Source organism: Taudactylus pleione, unplaced genomic scaffold (genome assembly GCF_031769625.1).
Source record: "Taudactylus pleione unplaced genomic scaffold, aTauple2 ptg000217l, whole genome shotgun sequence".
Taxonomy (NCBI): domain Eukaryota; kingdom Metazoa; phylum Chordata; class Amphibia; order Anura; family Myobatrachidae; genus Taudactylus; species Taudactylus pleione.
The window spans coordinates 4101644-4121073 of record NW_028284619.1 but is presented as its reverse complement, the minus strand read 5'-3'; the positions used below and the strand labels follow the sequence as shown (position 1 = coordinate 4121073).

The 19430-nt window shown below is 43.6% G+C and overlaps 1 protein-coding gene across 1 annotated transcript in view; it reads right to left on the bottom strand.

Moving 5' to 3' along the window:
• Window positions 1–19430, bottom strand: part of SUSD3 (sushi domain containing 3) — a 113467-nt gene that overhangs the window by 30189 nt on the left and 63848 nt on the right. Inside the window, exons 2-3 of the mRNA XM_088478696.1 lie at window positions 9799–9987; window positions 3418–3565 (exon numbers count right to left, since the gene is read on the bottom strand). Of these exons, the coding sequence (XP_088334822.1) occupies window positions 3418–3565; window positions 9799–9987 (337 nt within the window). The remainder of the gene's footprint in view (window positions 1–3417; window positions 3566–9798; window positions 9988–19430) is intronic.

The window sequence follows — 19430 nt, the reverse complement described above, 5'->3', positions numbered from 1 at the left end:
GCTTGCGACCGGGTCTGAATGTGGTCCATTGGCCCTTATTTACAAAGAGCCACAGCACAAAATCCACCTCACATAAGTTATGCAGCACGTTCCAAAAACAGAAGTCTGCGCGGACATTCCTTGGCAAGTATGAATTATGTGCACCTAGGGTCTTATGTAATAGCCTGTGAGATACAGACATGGGTGAGATTCCAGCAAGTCTTTCCATATTTTTAAAATGGCAGTCATTAAAAAGGCAAAACCATCGCGACCATCGGGGCTTGCGACGAGACCCTAAGGTTGGGTCTCGGCAACCGCAAGCCCCAGGGAGCTTCCTGCTCTGATCGAGCAGGAAGCTCCCCACTGACATCACTGCTGATGTCAGTGCGGCCGCCCACAAAACGGCAGGCGTTCCTTAAGGAACGCCTCCGTTTGTGAAACCAACCCCCGGCCTACAAAAAGGGTCGAGCTGTCGATCAACATCGACAGCCGCCCCTTTTGTAGTGAGCTCTGGAGCGAGAGAATTTCTCTCTCGCTCCGGGGCTTGCGCACGCGCAGTGTGGCCCCTGTGCGTGCACAGGGCCTAAACATCGACCCAGTTGCGAGCGCTTGCGACCGGGTCTGAATGAGGTCCATTGGCCCTTATTTACAAAGAGCCACAGGCACAGCACAAAATCCACCTCGCATAAGTTATGCAGCACTTTCCAAAAACACAAGTCTGCACGGACATTCCTTGGCAAGTATGAATTATGTGTACCTAGGGTCTTATGTAATAGCAAATGATGGGTTAGAACTGCGCTCTGCTGTATGGGCAGATGGGATGTGAGATGTATTGTTTGTGTCGGGGTGCTGCACCTTCCTAAAAGCAGGAGTACCGGGTCCTGTGTAACGATATAATGGGGTAGAGGGTGCGGAGGGTGCACTCGCCCTATGGGTGTAATGCTGGAGTAATAGTGTGTTGTGGTCTTTTGTGTTCGTTGTTGTTTGTGGAGTGATTGGGTGTAGGGAGGGAAGGGGGTCTAATGGACTGGAGGTGGTGGGTGAGGAAATGAAGACAGAGGCAGAAATGGGGGCCAAAGGGTTTATTGGAAAAAAACAGTACTAATCCTGTTTGGTCCCAGGCACCCAGGTGGGGTGAGCGATCCACTTGGGTGTGTGTGTGGGTGGAGACTGGGGAGGTGAGTGGACCCTTTTAGGGGGCTCCTTTCCGTGCAGTTCAATAGACCGGCACGTTACCCCTGCTGGACCTTTGGTCAACAGTCTTAGGATGTCTCGGGGGGAGGGGAGTGGTGGGTTGGCAGCGGGTCTGGCGGTTGTGGATGTACACCCTGGCGGCGTCCCGCGCAGGGGTATAAGTCTCGGAGTCACTTACCTACCGGTAGGATTTGTTGGTGAAAAAGGCTTGGGCTGCTGGTAGCTGGTGTTAGTTTCCTTTTGCAGATGCGGTGTTGGATGGCTGTTGCGGTGTCAGCGGTTGGAGGAAGCTCTGTGTGTGGTAGTGGCTTGCTGGTGCACTGTGGGGCTTGGTGCACCGCGTTGCTGGCGTTCTGTTCCCGCTGCCTGGTGGGTGCCTGCTGGTGTGGATCGCTTAGGGATTGCTGCTGGATGAACAGCTGTGAGTGGAGCTGGTGTTGGTTGCTCCCAGGGGGCGGTGCGTGGTCGCCTGGGTCTAGCAGGTGGAGTGGTGATCAAGAGGGGTGCGAAGGGCTTTGCTAGGTGTGATGCCCAGCGTGGCCCTGCGGGTGGTGGGTAGAGAGGGTTCTGGAAGCAGCAAGGCTCGACCGAGTTCTCCGCAGGAATGAAGAGCTCTGGTGTAAGCTGGCTGTGGTGTCAGAATGTAGGGGGTCTCCAACACGTTTCGGCAGGGGCTCTGCCTTCTTCAAGGAGGTCTTATGTAATAGCCTGTGAGATACAGGCATGGGTGAGATTCAAGCAAGTCTTTCCATATTTTTAAAATGGCAGTCATTAAAAAGGCAAAGCCAGGTAGGTTTTGCCCATTAATTTATTGCAGTTGGGCAGCCTGACTGGAGCTTCACCAGTGCCTGCATGTTCCACCCCTAAACCAGCGACATCACGATGTCACGCCTAGGGGGATGGAACTGGGAGCTCCGATAAGTAAGGACGTTCCGGACAACTCCACAGGCTGCAGGGTGTCTGTCCGGAGAGCCCTGTGGACGCCTCAGACGGCTCTGCCTGTCCGGAGAGCGCTCTGAACGCTCCAGGAGGCTCTGCAGTAGAACTACTGGCTGCAGGTGCTACTTGCAGGTTCCGTGGGGCACAACTTGCACACCCCTAGTTACGGCCATGCTTGCAGGCTACTACATTGGGCCCCTAGTCTGCAGAGCAGTGCAAAGAGAAGGTTTTATTCTGCGGACTGAATTTATTGAAATTAGATGAATGAAAAAAGGTGAACTTTGCACAAATTGGGAGATGGCAGAGATTGGTTCTCATCCTGTGTTTGTATAGAACTCATTTAGCCCCTTACACTACTTGTACTCTGACAGAAAAAATTGCATTATTAGGTGCAAACTGTGAAAAAACACTTCAAATGCATGTGACAAAAGTGCCAATGTGTCTTTCCATGCATGAATGATTTAGGCCATAAATGATGCTAAACACAGCTGTATTGTATTATCCTAAGATGTAGGCACACTTCGAGGTTGAAGAGGTACCGTATGCTTGGCGGGCCATCCAGAGACGAATCTGAGGTGTTTTGTGTTACCCATCCCTGGTTTTCTTTCTGTCTTAATTCTGTGTTTTCCTGTATTTGTATGGTCAGGCAGACATACTGTATTTATTTCTGTTACCCTAGAACAGAAGTTCCCAAAACGCGGCCCTCAAGGCTCCCCAACAGATCAGGTGTTAGATATATCTCTGGTTTAGAACAGGTGGTTAAATCAAATTGACTGAGGTACTGTACTAATTAAATCACCTGTGCTCAACCATGGATATCTCTAAAACCTGACCTGTTGGGGAGCCTTGAGGACCGCGTTTGGGAACCTCTGCCCTAGAATATAATGTGTTCACTGGTTATAATTCAATCAGGTTCAGGGCAACCAAATTAAACTAATCCACATGATTATATAAATGAATGGCTTCATGTCACAGAAATGAGTTAGAGGCGGGAGATGTATCAAGCCTTGGGGAGAGATAAAGTAGACTAGTCACCCAAAGCACCCAACCAGCTCCTAACTGTCATTTCAAAGACTTTTCTAGATAAATGACAGTTAGAAGCTGATTGGCTGCTTTAGGCAACTTCTGCCCTTTATCTCTCTCCAAGGCTTGATGCATCTTCCCCATAGAGATAAAGTAATTGCAAGAGAGCAAGGACAGGTAACAACAAAGAATTGTTACCCAAGGTATAGGAAGTCTTTTTATTTCCAAGAAATGTAGGACCCAATAATAATAAACACTCCTCTGTATTGTTCCCAGCCTCACCTTTCCAAACGCCTCCTCTCACTCTTCTTCACACATTTCACCAGGCAGCACACCAAAAAAGCCATTGACATCAACAAGATTATGGCACAGCTGACGATGGAGGCGATGACGGCCACTTTAAATCCAAAGGTATCATATTTCGATAGAGCTATAAAACAGCAAATACATTATGTCCATGCAGTCACAATGGAAAAGCCATTTAATCTTTCAGCCATTGTTTAACTTCCTACATTATTTCAATGGCACAGCCTTGGTTTAGCCATTAGTGTGAAAAATGATGTTGAATTCTGGATGCCATTCAAAGTAGATATTGTCCTTAAGGCAGCTCTTAAGCTTGACCCTATTTTTATATCACTAATGTTCACGGCTACCTTGTGACAGATATTGATTACAAACAACATGCTAAATAGCCTCAGGTGATAAACGTACATGTATACTGAGGTCTCAGAAAATCTTATATTGCATTTAGGTGCTATTAAAATGATATATGCATAGATTCAGGAGACCACAACCGCAGGTTAAAAATAAATGAAACTAAATTCATGCCCTATTGGAGAAGAGCGCTATACTGCATAAATAAAATGATTATTACATATTCCAGGTGGGAATGCTATAAGTATGCATTATGAATGTTAGCAGTGCAATACATTCAGTTCACAAAGATTTATTTACTTTCTTTAATTACATTACATAACTGTAAAATGCACAAATAATTATTGCTCTGACTTTCCATTGTAGCTCAGTTAAACAATAGAGTGGAATGCAGTATTTTCTCATACATTTATCACAGAGGGTGTGGAGTGACTTGTCGACATTCAGACACGGTTAAAATGTCGACACGACCAGATTGTCAACAATTAACATGACGACACCATCGTGTATTTCATACATTTCGCCAATATGACAACATATGTTTTTTTTTTTGCTGTTTTAGCCTAACCCTAAACTTAAAAAATAACAAATAACAGTATGTCGACATTTTGGTGTCGACATGTTAAATGTCCACATTCTGAATGTGTCGACATTTTACCCATTACCGGCCTAAATACACGTCTACATATTGATTAATGTCGACCATGTAGACATTTTGACTGTCAATATTCAGAAACTTTCTACATTCTTGTGTCAACATTATGAATGTCGACACATGATACCATTACAAACCACCAAGGTCACTTTACGAGGCATTTACTGCCTCAAATGAGACTGTTGTGTTTGCTGTGATATCATTGAGCGTGCCCACAATATGTATGAATTGTTTCTGTTCATTAGGAGTCTGCAAGCCTGTCACTTAGACTTCTGTACATCCAGGGAGTGATGCAAGAAAGGGAAGCACCACTCCAATGTCTACTCTCTGCTAAGGTAAGACACAGACACAGTGTTCTCCCCAGAAATTATTTCCAGCCGGGTGGCATCCAAAAATAGCCAGGTGGGGGCCTTCGCAATTATGCGCGCGCCGGAAAAAGGGTTATCTCTCTTACCATTCCAGCCCGACAGGTCTCAGGCTGCTCCCCCACTGGCTCTTAGTCAAAAGTGCCCATTATACAGTGCCCCCTGTATTTGTGCCCTTTATACAGTGCCCACCGTAGTTTTCCCCTTTATGCATTGCCCCCTGTAGTTTAGCTTTTGCCCTTATGCAGTGCCCCCTGGCTGAAGTAGTGCCCCTATGCAGTGCCCGCAGACTGGTCCCTTATGTAGTGCCCCCAGGCTTAAATAGTGCCCCAGGCTGGCCCCTTTATGCAGTGCCCCCAGACTTAAATAGTGCCCCCAGACTGGTCCTGGCCCCAGCCCCAGCACTTACCTTTATTTGCTGGCCGCTCTCCCGCTCGTCGCTGCCTCGCGCTGACTGTATCTAACTAGATCCAGCAGGCATGCGGGGCAGGCTCCTCACGTCGCGGGTGACGTCATCACCCGCACAGTGCATCACTGGGAACGCTGGCCTCTGAAGTGATCGGAGGCTTCTTTAGCCTCCGGTCACTTCAGAGGCCAGCGTTCCACAGCAGGGGTTGGGGGGTCGGCGGGAGAAAGTGCTGGACGGCAGGCTGTTTCTGGGGAGAACACTGAGACACCATTGAGGGCAGAATGAGTTAAGATCGAATATAAAATTCCATAACACATGCTTTTATGTGTGTTTATGCCCAGTAGTAGATTAACTTGGTTTTTAAAATAGACTAATAAATAAATAAACCATGAACAAACATCTTTTCATTTAATAGTATTGTACACAAGCACTAGATATGTATTACAGTCATTTGTTGCAGTTATTTGCTTTATTTTATATCTATCTTCATCCCCTCCTTTCTTTTCTACTGTATGTACCTTTATAAGGTAAATAACTGGAGAAGAGTTTAAAGCATAAATAAATGTGTACCCTTATGAAGTACATAATGAATATGTTGTTTTGTACAGCTCCATCCAATGGATCATTCTCTTTTCTACATTTCTCATTTCACAATTTCTCAGTGTAGATGTAAAGGTGACTTATAACAGCACCTTGTAAGCAAGTGAAGGGAGACACATTAATCATAGTTGCCAACAGTTTAAAGTTTCCAGAGTAGCCTAATTACTTAGTGAAATAGGAGGAGAGCCTCCACCTCACCACAGGGGGTATACGGTGGCATAACAAGAGTGAGGCAAGTGGGGCACATGCCCTATTCGCATGAGCTGATGATCCATAAAGAAAACTGTTGACCACTGCAGAAATGGGCTGACACATAGGAGGCGCCCATGAAAAAGAGCTTCCTCGTGGTGCCCCTCTTGTGCCCTGAGAAGTTGACTAATTGGGGAGAGCATAGGCTGCATCTTCCCTGGCTGCATATTGGGCATTAGGCCTGAATCATAGGCTGGCATTAGGCCTAATTAGGATAATTACTGGGCACCAGTGTCTGTTTATTAAGAACACTAGGCCCTGATCTGCACCACTTGTATATTAGTATAGTAGTCACTAACATACTACACTTGAAACGCAATTAGGCAGGGCCGCAAATAGGAGGTTGGCTCAAATATCATGCCTGAATTCATTTTATGCAAGGATACAGTGCCATAGCAGCAGAATATATTTAGTTTATGCTAGCTAGCTATATGACGCTAGTACAAATGGTTCACTTTAAGTACAAAAATAAAATATACAATGCTCTCATAAAATTCCAGATATCACTTATGTGATTGATACACTCCCCAGTTGAATGGATGGCCACCTATTCTCAGATAGTTTGGTTGGTGTACCAAAGGGGCACATTCAATTAGGCTCCATACCTTACCGAACAAGGAAAAGGGAAACTTTTATGTCCAGAGCTTTTTAATTACAAGCCTTTTCATTGCACAGTTAACACGGGTTAACCCATGGATTCCGCGGGATAAGTACCCGGAGCTATGGGTTAACCCGTCTGCGATGGCAAAAAGCCCTACAAACGTGGATTTCTGTTAGAGCCTCAGGACGAGGTGAACAGAATCTGCATTAAGTGCACCCTGCTGGCTTATCGCAGGCGGCAATTGAATAGCCCCAGGGTTGTATGGGATGGGGTGGGAGGATTAGCACCTGCTAGTGTAGAGTATGTAATCTTTGTGTTATATGTTCAATAAAGGTGCGTACCAAATAAAAAACATCAAAAGGCTTGGGTGCTTCTTTCCTGGCAGTATTTGGCTGGAATTGAACTTCTCCACCTGCCATATCAGCCATAGATGGTCTCCCCGGTATTCCAGTAGGCAGAGAGTTAAAGAATTAGGAAAAGGAGACACAATCATGCAATAAATTATGAAAATGGTGCCCCAGAGGAGGAGGGACCCTCTTGCCGGCACAAGGTAAGTATATACGGGGCTGGGGGTGCACGCTGCTCAGAGGTGGGGGCTCGCTGCACTCGGGCCCCCTCGGGCATTAATACTCCTTAGAGGGAAAGGGAATAAATAACAAGCAACACCAGTCTTTTTCACATAGTCATGTAGACAAATTATTATCTATAATGTTTTAAAGCCACCCATGTGCTTTTATATGAGAATAATCAGTTCTACAGTACTTGTATGTTGGCAACCATTCACTAAGATTGTAAGCTCTACCAAATATACATATACTGTTGTGACAGGTCCTACCTGTTCTTTTATTTTAATATTCAATTATTATTTGTTTTCTTTGGCAGTGTCTATTTAAATTTTTTTTTAGGACTTTCAAATGTTTTTCTGCACTTAACCTTTTTGTGTTGTGAGTTACAGTCAGCAGAGACAGATGGGGAGAGAAGCGATGAGTCAGTGATATAGAAAGACAGCCTTCGCTCTCCAGCCGTATGATAAATTACATGAAAACATGATGTTTATTAAAATTCATATGTAGCATTAATTAAGATTTTATTTCATAGATAAAAGTGTACATGACTTTAGAACATCTGATGTGGGATATTGTATTATTCCCTGGAATATTGTATATTCCCTGAAAAAAAAGAAAATTATGTAAGTTGATTTTGTACAGACCTGAAAGTCACAGTATGTTTATCATCGGGACTGGAAGGGAGATGTATCAAACCTTTGAGAGAGAGAACGTACAGACATTGGCCCTCATTCAGACCCGGTCGCAAGCGCTGAGCGCTTGCAACCGGGTCGATGTTTAGGCCCTGCGAACGTGCAGCGGCCGCACTGCACGTGCGCAAGCCCCGTAGCGAGAGAGAAACTCTCTCGCTCCGGAGCTCACTACAAAAGGGCCGGCTGTCGATGTTGATCGACAGCTCGGCCCGTTTTGTAGGCGTGGCGGGGGGGTGGTTTCACAAACGGAGGCGTTCCTTAAGGAACGCCTGCCGTTTTGTGGGCGGCCGCACTGACATCAGCAGTGATGTCAGTGGGGAGCTTCCTACTCAATCAGAGCAGGAAGCTCCCTGGGGCTTGCGGTTGCCGAGACCCAACCTTAGGGTCTCGTCTCAAGCCCAGATGGTCGTGATGGTCTTAACCATCGCAACCATCAACCTGGTCGGTCACTAAAGCTGTGGGTGGTAACTCACAGCTTAGCTAGTGACCAGGAGGCCACACTTAAAAATACAAGCGGCCCCCCTCATTCAGAACGAGCGCTCGCTTCTTGCGAGAGCCTCTCAATGAGGGCCATTGTCCATAGAAACCAATCAGCTTCTACTGTAGCTATCATTTATCTACCACAGTTTATGAAATGACTGTTAGAAGATGATTGGTTGCTATGGGCAACTCCTCCACTTTATTTCTCTAGAAGGTTTGATACATCTCCCCCTGGAGCTTTGATGACCATTTGTCTGCCTGCATGATGACCGGCCACACTGAGGGATTGCATGCAGCTGAGATTTCATTTCAACTAAGACCACTACCAAGCGTCTGCTGAAGGGGATAGATCCTTTATTATTGTTCATAAAAGTTTGTTTAAAAAGTGGAATTGACTTTAAAGGCTCAAATCTTAAAACTATTGTGTGACTCCAGCACCAGAAACATTTATTTTCTATTAATGTGAGTTCTGACTTCATACTGCAGCCACTCCACAAAAGAGAGTTTGGATACAGACCCTCCAACATGACCGCTTCCACCAGGTACAAAATGTTCTGCTCCTGGAAAGGGCTGAAAACACTTTTCAGCAATTAGCTGGTTCAACACATGTGACTGGAATCAAAATTAGGTGGGAATCCACAAGTAGAACATTTTGTACCTATTGGATGGGGCCATGTCGGAGGCTCTGTAGGTGCTCAGTATATATATGTGGGTCCATTCCACCCTTTTAGATACAACACCTCTATTACCATCCTTCTACAGTACTTACACAAAAGGGTAAATTTACTCAAACTTCTAAAAAACACAAAGCAAAATTTGGGGTGTTGCCCACAGCAACCAATCAGATTTTACCTATCAATTATCAGGTATATTCTAGGAAATGGCAGCTGGAATCTGATTGGTTGCTAGGGGGAGCGACTCCACGTTTGATCTTCAGACGTTTTACAAAATTAAACCCAAAATGTCATAATTTCCAATTTCCACAGTGCTGAATGCTGGGCCAAATCAGTTTGCATGCAATATTCTGGGAGCCATGTTTTAAAAATGAATGGAGTGCTCTAAGCTTCCCCCTCCCCATGTGACTGAAGAATTCTATACTTAGGAATGATTATTGACAGGGACAGGAAATATATTGCTGGTGCTCAAAGACCCACAGCACTCGGAGGTGGAACCTATGTGTGTATGCCCCGCCACCTCGCCGTCCTGCAATGTTTCATTGTCTTCAGACACTGAAGCGTCTTCTGGTCTAATCACAGCAAAAATACAGCAGTTAGTTGAGTATTTATGGGCTACATAGTAAAAATAAATATATAAAATATTAGGCCTGCCATTGCAGTATTAATCGTAAAATTCCAAGTAGAAAAACACAACAAAGTGAAATATCTTTCTTACATTTACAAGATGGGGATCCAGCCGTCCACAAGGAGCTGTTTCCTTTCCAGACACATGTCGTTAATTCTTCTCCGACCAATTGATATGAAGAGGAACACTGAAACCTAATAACTGTCCCAAGTGAAGAGCCATTTCCATGCACGATGTGTAAGGAGCCAGACTCGGGAGCCACAATCTTTTTGCACTGACCTAGAATCAAGCACAGAGAAAAGCAACGATTACTGGGGTTTTTCAAATAATCGATGAACAGCAGGCTGAGCGTGTAGGCCATAAATAAGAGGCCATCGCTAAGTAATCCTATTTTCATGCTTCGCTGAGCAGAAAGTGTCTATAAAGCAATCTCAAAATTCCTCGAATCCTTTTCATGCCAGAGGAACATGAGGTACATTATACAGTATGCTCTTATCTTTACCATTTTATTACAGCAATGTAAAAAATTCTCATTTTATTTTTTTTCTTTTTTATTTATTAAATAACCTCCGACAGCACATTCTGGGGCTGATTTAGAGACGTACGCACGTCCGATTTGAGGACGGATCCTGTAAATTTTTTCAGCGTGCATGCATCCAAGCCCAACATACGCAACTTGGAGCAACTACAAGACACATGAATCCCAGAAGCATTTCCTCTTGCAAACTGAGTGATTGTAATTGGGCAACCAATGGGTGGCCACTTGTAATCTAGGTGTATCAAGGGCGGATCGTGGTCATGTAGGAGCAAGTGTGAGCCATTGTATTGAGAGGTGAGTGTATGCATAGATCGGCTTGATTTCAGTCAGGTCTCTTTCACTAAGGATAGGGTTGGTGCAAAAGCCTGTTGATAGTAAAGACAGGTTGGGTCAACAATGTCATAATGCTGACGTTAACCATATCGACATTCATTATGTAGACAGCTATGAAATGTCGACATTAAAATGACAACATTTCGGCCCAGAGTCTTCCGGGTCCCAGCGGTCCATCACTTCTGTGTCAGAGCTCCGTTTTGGTATTTATCTGCTAACCCTCCTAAAGCCTCAGAAAAGCGCTCATTGTTCTTTATGGCTGGGGCTACTTATCTTCAGGACTGTTCATAAACAGATCTATAGATGCAGTTGTAATTATAGATGTGCAATTCGGTTTCCCTGAAATACAAATACAGTCAAGTCGCATCGAGTCCCAGTTTAGAATCACTATGTGGTTTGTGGTAGAACAGAGTCCCGGCTCGGGGCTTGCTGCCAGTTAGAAACTCGGAGTTAAAAAATGAACTCTTGTTTTGGAATGCATATAAACAGGTCCAAATGACATGAATTTAGCTGTTTGTCGATTTTTTATTGATTTTTATCTATTTTTAAGGAATCTAAATCCAAACCAAAACCAATTTCGAACCACTTGAGGGTGGTTCTGCCAAAACCAAAACACAAAGATGAATTAGAACCAAAACCAAAACATGGGGTCCGCGCACATCTCTAGTTTTAATGCATGATCCATTAATTAACTGTCAGATCAATCTGTGACTGTTCCCTTCTTATATGAAGGTAGAGACTGCAGTGGTAGAGTGGGTGGGAGCAGCTAAATATGACTGTACCAAAACTACAGTACATGGTGTTTCAATGGGAGGGATATCTCCCAGGTTTTAATGTCTGTAATTATATTACTGCAGCATTGTAGTATGTGTGTTTCCTTTTACTCTCATTTTTCCCCTTACCTTCTGGGGCTTTTTTTTGGGGGGGGGGGGGGGGGGGTTTGCCTTTCCCTTTTTTCTTTTCTCACATCTATCCCCATCCTGCTTCAATATATCCACTCCACTACTATTCCTGTTGCATGTGTACAGCTGGCTTTTCTGCAGGGGAGACCATGTTTAAAATAAACTCTGCTACAAAAATAAACCCTCTGGGGCAAATGCTGAGCTGGCAGCATATGCATAAAAAGATAAAAAAGCAGCACATTAAACAGTGTATTTTTAAGCCCATATGCTGAGTCAGAGGGATCCCAAGATGATTCCAGCTCTCCACCAGTATCATATGGTCCAGTTTTGTGCCAGGATTACCTACACCAAGGTTCTCTGACGCCCAACCAGGTCATAAGCTCAGAAACATTTGTTTTACATTTGCTATGTTCGCAAAATGCGCATTCACTATTATGTTTGATATAAATTATTCACAAAAACAACCCTCTATAATGCAGCAGGTATTATCTTACTACCCATGTATGAATGAAAGTAGCAAAATATAAATTCTACAATACAACCAAAAAATCAAATAGGCATGAGCAGTGAAAAATCCACCTATCAGCTTTAGAGCAGTGGCATAACTTCATCCCAGACGCCCGGAGGCAAGTTATAATTTGGTGCAAATCACACACCCCCACACCCGTCACAGCCGCTGACACTGTATTGTAGCAATTCGCATGCAGACAGGCTATAGATAGATGAAGGCAGCAGCTGATGGTCTGACAAGGAGTTCTCCACTAGTGTATGGTGGCTTCTCAGGTGCCGGGAAGGGGTGCCATGTATTGGGCGGCTGTGACAGTACACTCCGGGTACATAGTTACAGCTTTAAGTGGGGTGAATATGTTGTGGACAATGGAGGAGGTGCCCCTTCAGAGCTGGTGCCCGGCGGCAGGCGCCTCCATTGTCTCCCATACTTCTGCCCCTGCTTTAGAGGTGAATTCGCTATCAGGCAATGGTTATCAGCACTAGCTAGCCAAAAAGCAGCTAGCTAGTGCTGAAAACTGTTGTCATCAGTATATTCACACTAGCACTGACATCCATAAGTGATATAGTTACTGGCTGGTGTCTCCGTGTGGCTCTGCCTCAGTTCACACTTACCCGAACAAGCCCTTACTGTGCGCGGACTGCGATTCCCGTTCCCTGTTACACTTCCCCAAGCGGAGGGTGCAAATTAGAGATGGCCATCTACCATCAATAGTTAACAACCATCCGTAGCTAACTACCGATAGTCAATAGGTTTGCCAACGATGGCAGATATCCAATAGTTCTCCGCCATCGATGGCAGACTGGGAATCAACCGGTTTTTCTTCTTCCAGACGAATAGAGCTGAGCCCCACTCCCAGGCGTCCCACTAAGCCCCACCCACCTAGCTGATTTTATGGTTCATAGTAGGTGGTTTTGTGCCATCAACAGTAATTACGGATGGCACCATCAATGTTGGCCACCAATGGTCAACCCACTGATGGCTTTCCCTAGTGGAAAATGTCAGATCTGCCTATGACCTTATACATTTTTTTGTGGGCATGTGTCGTACAACGAAACTTGATTGCTAAACACTAAGCAAAAAGGCCTGCCCTCCACCCAACTCAGCATGAGTCTACTTTGCAGAATTGCACAAGTAGTTGGAAATAAGAATGTTTGTGCAGTAAAAGATTAAAAACCTCAATTCAAAAGTCCTCCTGTCAACCATTACTTTAGTGCATTCATTTTAACATTGCAATGTTTGCTTAAAATACTGCTTGTTCCAGTCTCAATTGTGTCTTAAATAAATGATGAAAGTGAGGGGACATTGGGACAGTCTCCATTATATTTGCCGCTATCATATATTTTACTGCTTTTATTACATTGGTGGAAATGCTTTTGTAAATGTACTTTGCACATATAAATTGGATCTGGAAGGCATCCTGCTCAGTGTAGGCTGAGAACTAATTTCCGCCACCTCCAAGGGAATATAAAGTTATAGGACAAGATTTACTTGGTTTAGTAAAACCAACTTTTTTGGGCGTTTTTTTCCCACAGCGGTTTTAAAACTATATTATTTAATAATTCATTTAATGATTTTGTAAAGGCTAAACTGCTGTAAAAGAGTCCAAAAATCTTAATTTTACTAAACAACCAAATTTTTCCTTATTAAAAAATGCAAATTGCAAAATGTACCAACCTGTGGTTTGCAAAAACAGAGTAAAAAAAAAGAAAAATGCAAAAATGCAACACGTTTTATCTTAAAACCCTGTGTAAAAAATAATAGATAAAAATATTAAACTTACTCCTCTTCAAATTGCTGCCATAAAATAATTTGACCACAGTAGTGTAGAAATGTAATAATATTGCACACACACACACCCCCAATCACCACCCATCTTTTAGTAATATAGTGGCTCCATATATATTACAGGTTGAGTCTCCCATATCCAAATATTCCGAAATACGGAATATTTTTAGCATGACTGAGATAGTGAAGTCTTTGATTTTTGATGGTTCAATGTACACAAAATTTGTTTAAGGCACAAAATTATTAAAAATAAAGTATAAAATTAGGCTGTGTGTATAAGCTGTATATGAAACATAAATGAATTTCATGTATGTACACAAAATTTGTTTGTGTCACAAAATTATTGAAAGTATTGTATAAAATTACCTTCAGGCTGTGTGTATAAGGTGTATATGAATCATAAATGCATTCTGTGTTTAGATTTGGGCCCTATTCATAAGACATTTCAATATGGTGTGCAAATATTCCAAAATAGGGAATATTCTGATATCCAAAATAGCCTTGGTCCCAAGCATTTTGGATATGGGAGACTCAACCTGTAGTAATAATTATATTGCCAGCGGCAGGTATACTTTAAATATTTTTTATCTTCATTTTAATGCCCCCCACATATTATTTAATAATTATAATATGCCCCCCCATATTATTTAATAATTATAATAACCTTCCTATATTATGTAAGGATTGTAATGCCCCCCTATATTATGCGTAATGGCCCCTCTATTTAAAAAAAATATTATAAAGGGCTCATACTTAACCCCCATAAATTATAATCTCCCCCCCTCATATTTTTGTAATTCTATTGGCTGTGCAGATTGCACCATACATTTTCTTGTAGTATCATACCATGATATTACAAGAAAATGTATGGGGCAATCTGCACGGAATTAGATCAAATCCCGACAGTGGCAGCCCAGCAAGGGTGAAAATCCCGATTGTTAATTAAGGTAAGTATCGCTAACCGTTCTCCCCCCCTAACCCTCCCTTAGGAGTGCCTAATCCTAATCTCCCCCCCAAGTGCCTAACCCTCCTCTAAGTGCCTAAACCTAACCCACCCTTCCACGCAGGCTAACCCTAAGTCCCCCGGGGGTGCCTAGCCCTAACCTCCCCCTGGGGGTGCCTAACCCTAACCCCCCTTCCCCAAGCCTAACCCTAACCCTCCTGGGGGGCTGCCTAACCCTAAGTCCCCCCCGGGAGCCCCTAACCCAACCCCCCCTCACGCGGCTGTCCGCGCCCGGCTTACCTTCGATGGGGATGCCGGGCGTCAGACTTCCGACGTAGGTAAAATTACAGGCTTCTGGATTTCGATGCCTGTCATTAGACCCTTGCAGGGATTAGAGAGTCAGGATGCCGACGGTTGGCCTTGTAGCATGCCCCCCTCTCTTCCCGGCCCACTGCCTCCACCCCTTCTCTGAATCAGGCCAAAGCAAATCAGACATGCAAACATAACTAGGAGGCTGAATACTGGATCACCTGGAGGAAGGCCAGCGGGACACTGTCATCAGCAGCTATATCATCACATCACTTCACTGCTCTGCTATATTGGGATTTCCAGCTTACTCACTGTGGGACCGGGACTCCATTCATCTGCGCTGGACTCCTGCTTATTTGGAACATCGCTAATTGGACCCGAATTTCTTCTACCACATAGTCGGTAATATCACATTAGACTGGATTATTAATATGTTCGATTGAACCGTCCATGTGATTCCCAGATATGGGCACTCTATAAATATGCTCAAAAAACTTTTAGGAGCTCATTCAGACCCGGACGCTAAGCTGCGCTCTCTCGCAGCCAAAAGGGGCCGGGTATGCAAATGCCGCGATCACACTGTCTGGTGTAAGGACGCCCTCTATGTCTTAGAGAGTGACGGCAGAGTGAGTGCACGCCGGTATAAAGATGCCCACTTTTCTTTCTTAACACACGTCATCTCCAGGAAGTGTATGAATAATCATGACCATCGAGAGCCATCGGAGCTGGACGCAGCCCTTGAGGTCGACCCTACCCCACCGCAAGCACTGCGATCACTGCAGGCTGGAATACAACCAAGCGACGTGTACAATGACGCCTCCATGCTAATTATGCAAACCCATAAAACGCCGTTTAGATGCCCAGACACGCCTGCATTCGCAGCACCACTCCGCCGTTCATAACCACCTTCCCCTGTTACCACCCACAAACGGCACTATCTGTCACTCAAAGTAGCGCTCAGTCTTTGTGCTACGAGCGCACGATTCCCGGACGCTGTGAGTGGCTTGCGCATGCGCATTGCGATGCATACGCATGTGCAGACGGGCAATAATCGCCCATAGTGAGCGATCGTGGCTTAGCGAGCGGGTCTGAATCAGGCCCTTAGTTCATAGTACATAGTTGAACTTGAAAGTGTTATCTTTGTGATTTATTTTAATGAAAAACCTTAAATGGATTATTTTTTATCTTCCTTTATATGTGTGATTAAAATTTGTTAATTGTATTACTATTTCTCTCCTTTTATATGAATTTGTAGCGCTTTTATATGGTTTCAATATTGATGCAAACATGACTAGTACACTACATATACACACATTAGTCATTGCTTTAGAAATAAACTATAATAATATTTAGTTTTATTTAGATTTTGCTTAATGATTTTATTTCTATTTTAAAGTCCAATATAGAATTTACCTTGTAAGCATGTAGGATGCCCTTGACATCATGAAAAAGGTCTCAAGGATCCTCTTCTGTATCTGATATATAAGAGGTAATTAACCATAAGGTGACATTTTGCTAGGTTAATTGAGTCAAGCAGACTACTCAATGAAACCCAGATATGTCAAGAGGGATATATCAGGAGCTGAATATAATATCTCAATCATCAACGAACAACAAACTGTGAGTGGGCAGATTGCTAAACCAGAAAATGTAACCTGTGATAGTGCATACACTGAAAGTGCCTCAATTAAAACACTGCCGTGAGTCATGGAGATGTAGCGAGCGCCAGGAGACAAACAGCGTCAGAGCTCTGCTTCCATCAATTACAAGTTTATGTACTACTCATTCATACTCACTAAACTAGATGCCCCTTGCATTTTAGCTGCAGGGAACCCATAGGCTGAAAATAGATCACAAATTAAATAGTGGTGCAAACAACGTGGAACTGGATTCGTTTTGGAAATGTTGATGCTAAATCCAGTCTTTGTATACAATAAAGACCAATAAAATGTTTTATGAAATATGAATAGAAAATAACATAACAAGCAGTCACAAACAGTGACGCCTCAGATGGGGAGGCTGGAAACATAATACCCAGATGTGACTGGTGGCCAGACCTGCCATGCACTCAATAGTGTCTGACCATGCCCTCTCCAGGGGTGTGGTACAAAATGTCGACATTCAGGATGTCGACATCGGGATGTGAACATATTCTGAATTTAAACATTTAAACCGTCAACAGTCATAATGCAGACAGAATGTCATCATTGTGAACGTCGACCGACAGAATGTCGGCCCTGTTGATTTTCATTGGCGTGGTGAGTATCCCTAAGAATAACCTTAATCTGAGCCTATTCCTCACCCTAATCGCAGCCTAACCCTTAGTCTAAAATTGTGCAAAAATTGGCTGTTGGCCTTCTTTTGTCGTCATTCACAATATCAACATTCTCTTTTTGTCGACATGGTGAATGTCAAAAATATTGAATGTTGATCGACATTATGAATGTATACCCACTCCAACAACAAAACACCATTTTGCATAGCACTGGGGAACTCAATATTGAAGACAGGCATACCCCCTTAAAAGTAAAACGGCACGTGCAAATATCTATTACCAGTTATTTATATAGCGCACACATATTCCGCAGCGCTTTACAGAGAATATTTGGCCATTCACATAAGTCCCTGCCCCAGTGGAGCTTACACTCTATATTCCCTATCAGATGCACTAGGGATAATTTTTGCTTGGAGCCAATTAACCTGCCAGTATATTTTTGGAGTGTGGGAGGAAACTGGAACACACGGAGGAAACCCACGACAGCACAGGGAGAATATACAAACTCCACACTGTTAAAGCCATAGTGGGAATCGAACCCACGACCTCAGTGCTGTGACTCAGCGATGCTGCCCATTACACAGTCTATGCTGCCCATGCCCTGCCAACAATGGTTATATAGCAGTTGCATGTACGAAATACACACTACAGAGCCCAGCCTAGGCGACCAACATGCTCACATTTTCTCGGGGGTGGCATTCTTGTTATATCAACCTTTATTTATTTTATTGAATTTGATCATAAAAAAAACAGCCAATTATTTTTACTTAATACAATTTTAATCGGACAGAGCAGAAAGATATTTGCAGTATAAGTGCAGAATCGTTATTGCTAATTGTAAAACATATTCTTCATCAACGTAAAAGAAAATCACAGTAGACAATCTGATTATTGATCATTTGTCACCTACATACCATCTTGTAACAACTTTCACCTGTTAATTCTTTGCAAGCTTTAAAAGAAAAAGGGAACGTATCAGAAGGGTCATAATCAGGGCCGTACCTAGGGGTGTTCAAGGGTGCCGTCGCAGAGGGCACAGGGCCCTGCCCAAGGCACCTGCATGTTGTAGCGATACTACAGTGCCTTGGACGCTCTGAACATTGCTCTCCTTGCCAGAGCCGACAGCCCAGCCCCCTAGACATGACATCATGATGTTATGGGTTTAGGGGGCAGGGTAGGCACAGGGCACACTGCCATCCTGTACGGCGCTGGTGATAATATAAAGTGTGCGCCCAGCTTTATCTTTCTGTTTTTGGTTTAGACTTTCTTGGGGTCTCCTGGAAACTAGTCGTGGAATATCTATAAGGGCCATTGGGATTCTGTGTGTATAAAGGAGGTTTGACATCAATTTTAATCTATTTATGTTGCTCATCGTAGTCCAAAGTCTCAGCCCTAACCTTGACCATCTGATTCTAATCCAAAATCTGAGTTTATCCTAAAATGAAAAACATATTTTGGATGCATGGGAATGCCAATCACGCGTCCTATGACATCACAGATTATATCATCGCTGTACACAGGAATGATTTATCTTTCCCTCTGCTAACTAGCCAGCTTCATTGCCAAGGAGAACCAGAAAGAATCCCAGTAGCTGAATGGTATGCAATTTGTGTAATAATTTGTACATCGTTGAAAGATACACCACTGCATGGGGCTTATATTATAATGAGAGGACAGTATGCCAATACTTTATCCAGATAAAACTTTCAGTTTAATTGTTGTGTTCATTTTGGAACCTATAGTCTGCTTTTTCTTAAGAGTTGTTTTTTTCTATGTATTTAGTGTCAGGTTAATAAGACTTAACGACATAATTCCCACTTGTAAAGTACAATGGACTCTGGTGGCCGTGTATAAATAAATGTTAGTGAATAACATAATAAAATATTAACAATATGTCATAGTGCTGGTTTTCAGTTGCTGCTTATAGCGGGATGTAGTCGGCATACCAGCGTGCAGGATGCCAACGGTCTAAATACCGGCGCCAACCCATTTATAGCTACGATATTACATCTCCTATCAGCCTAATTTATCATTAAAATGTCGGCAAGGCAGTTATGCGTTACTTAGTTGGCTGGCTTAGCAATACTGGCCAGCAGCATGCCAATTTTACGTCCCTGGTACGGGGC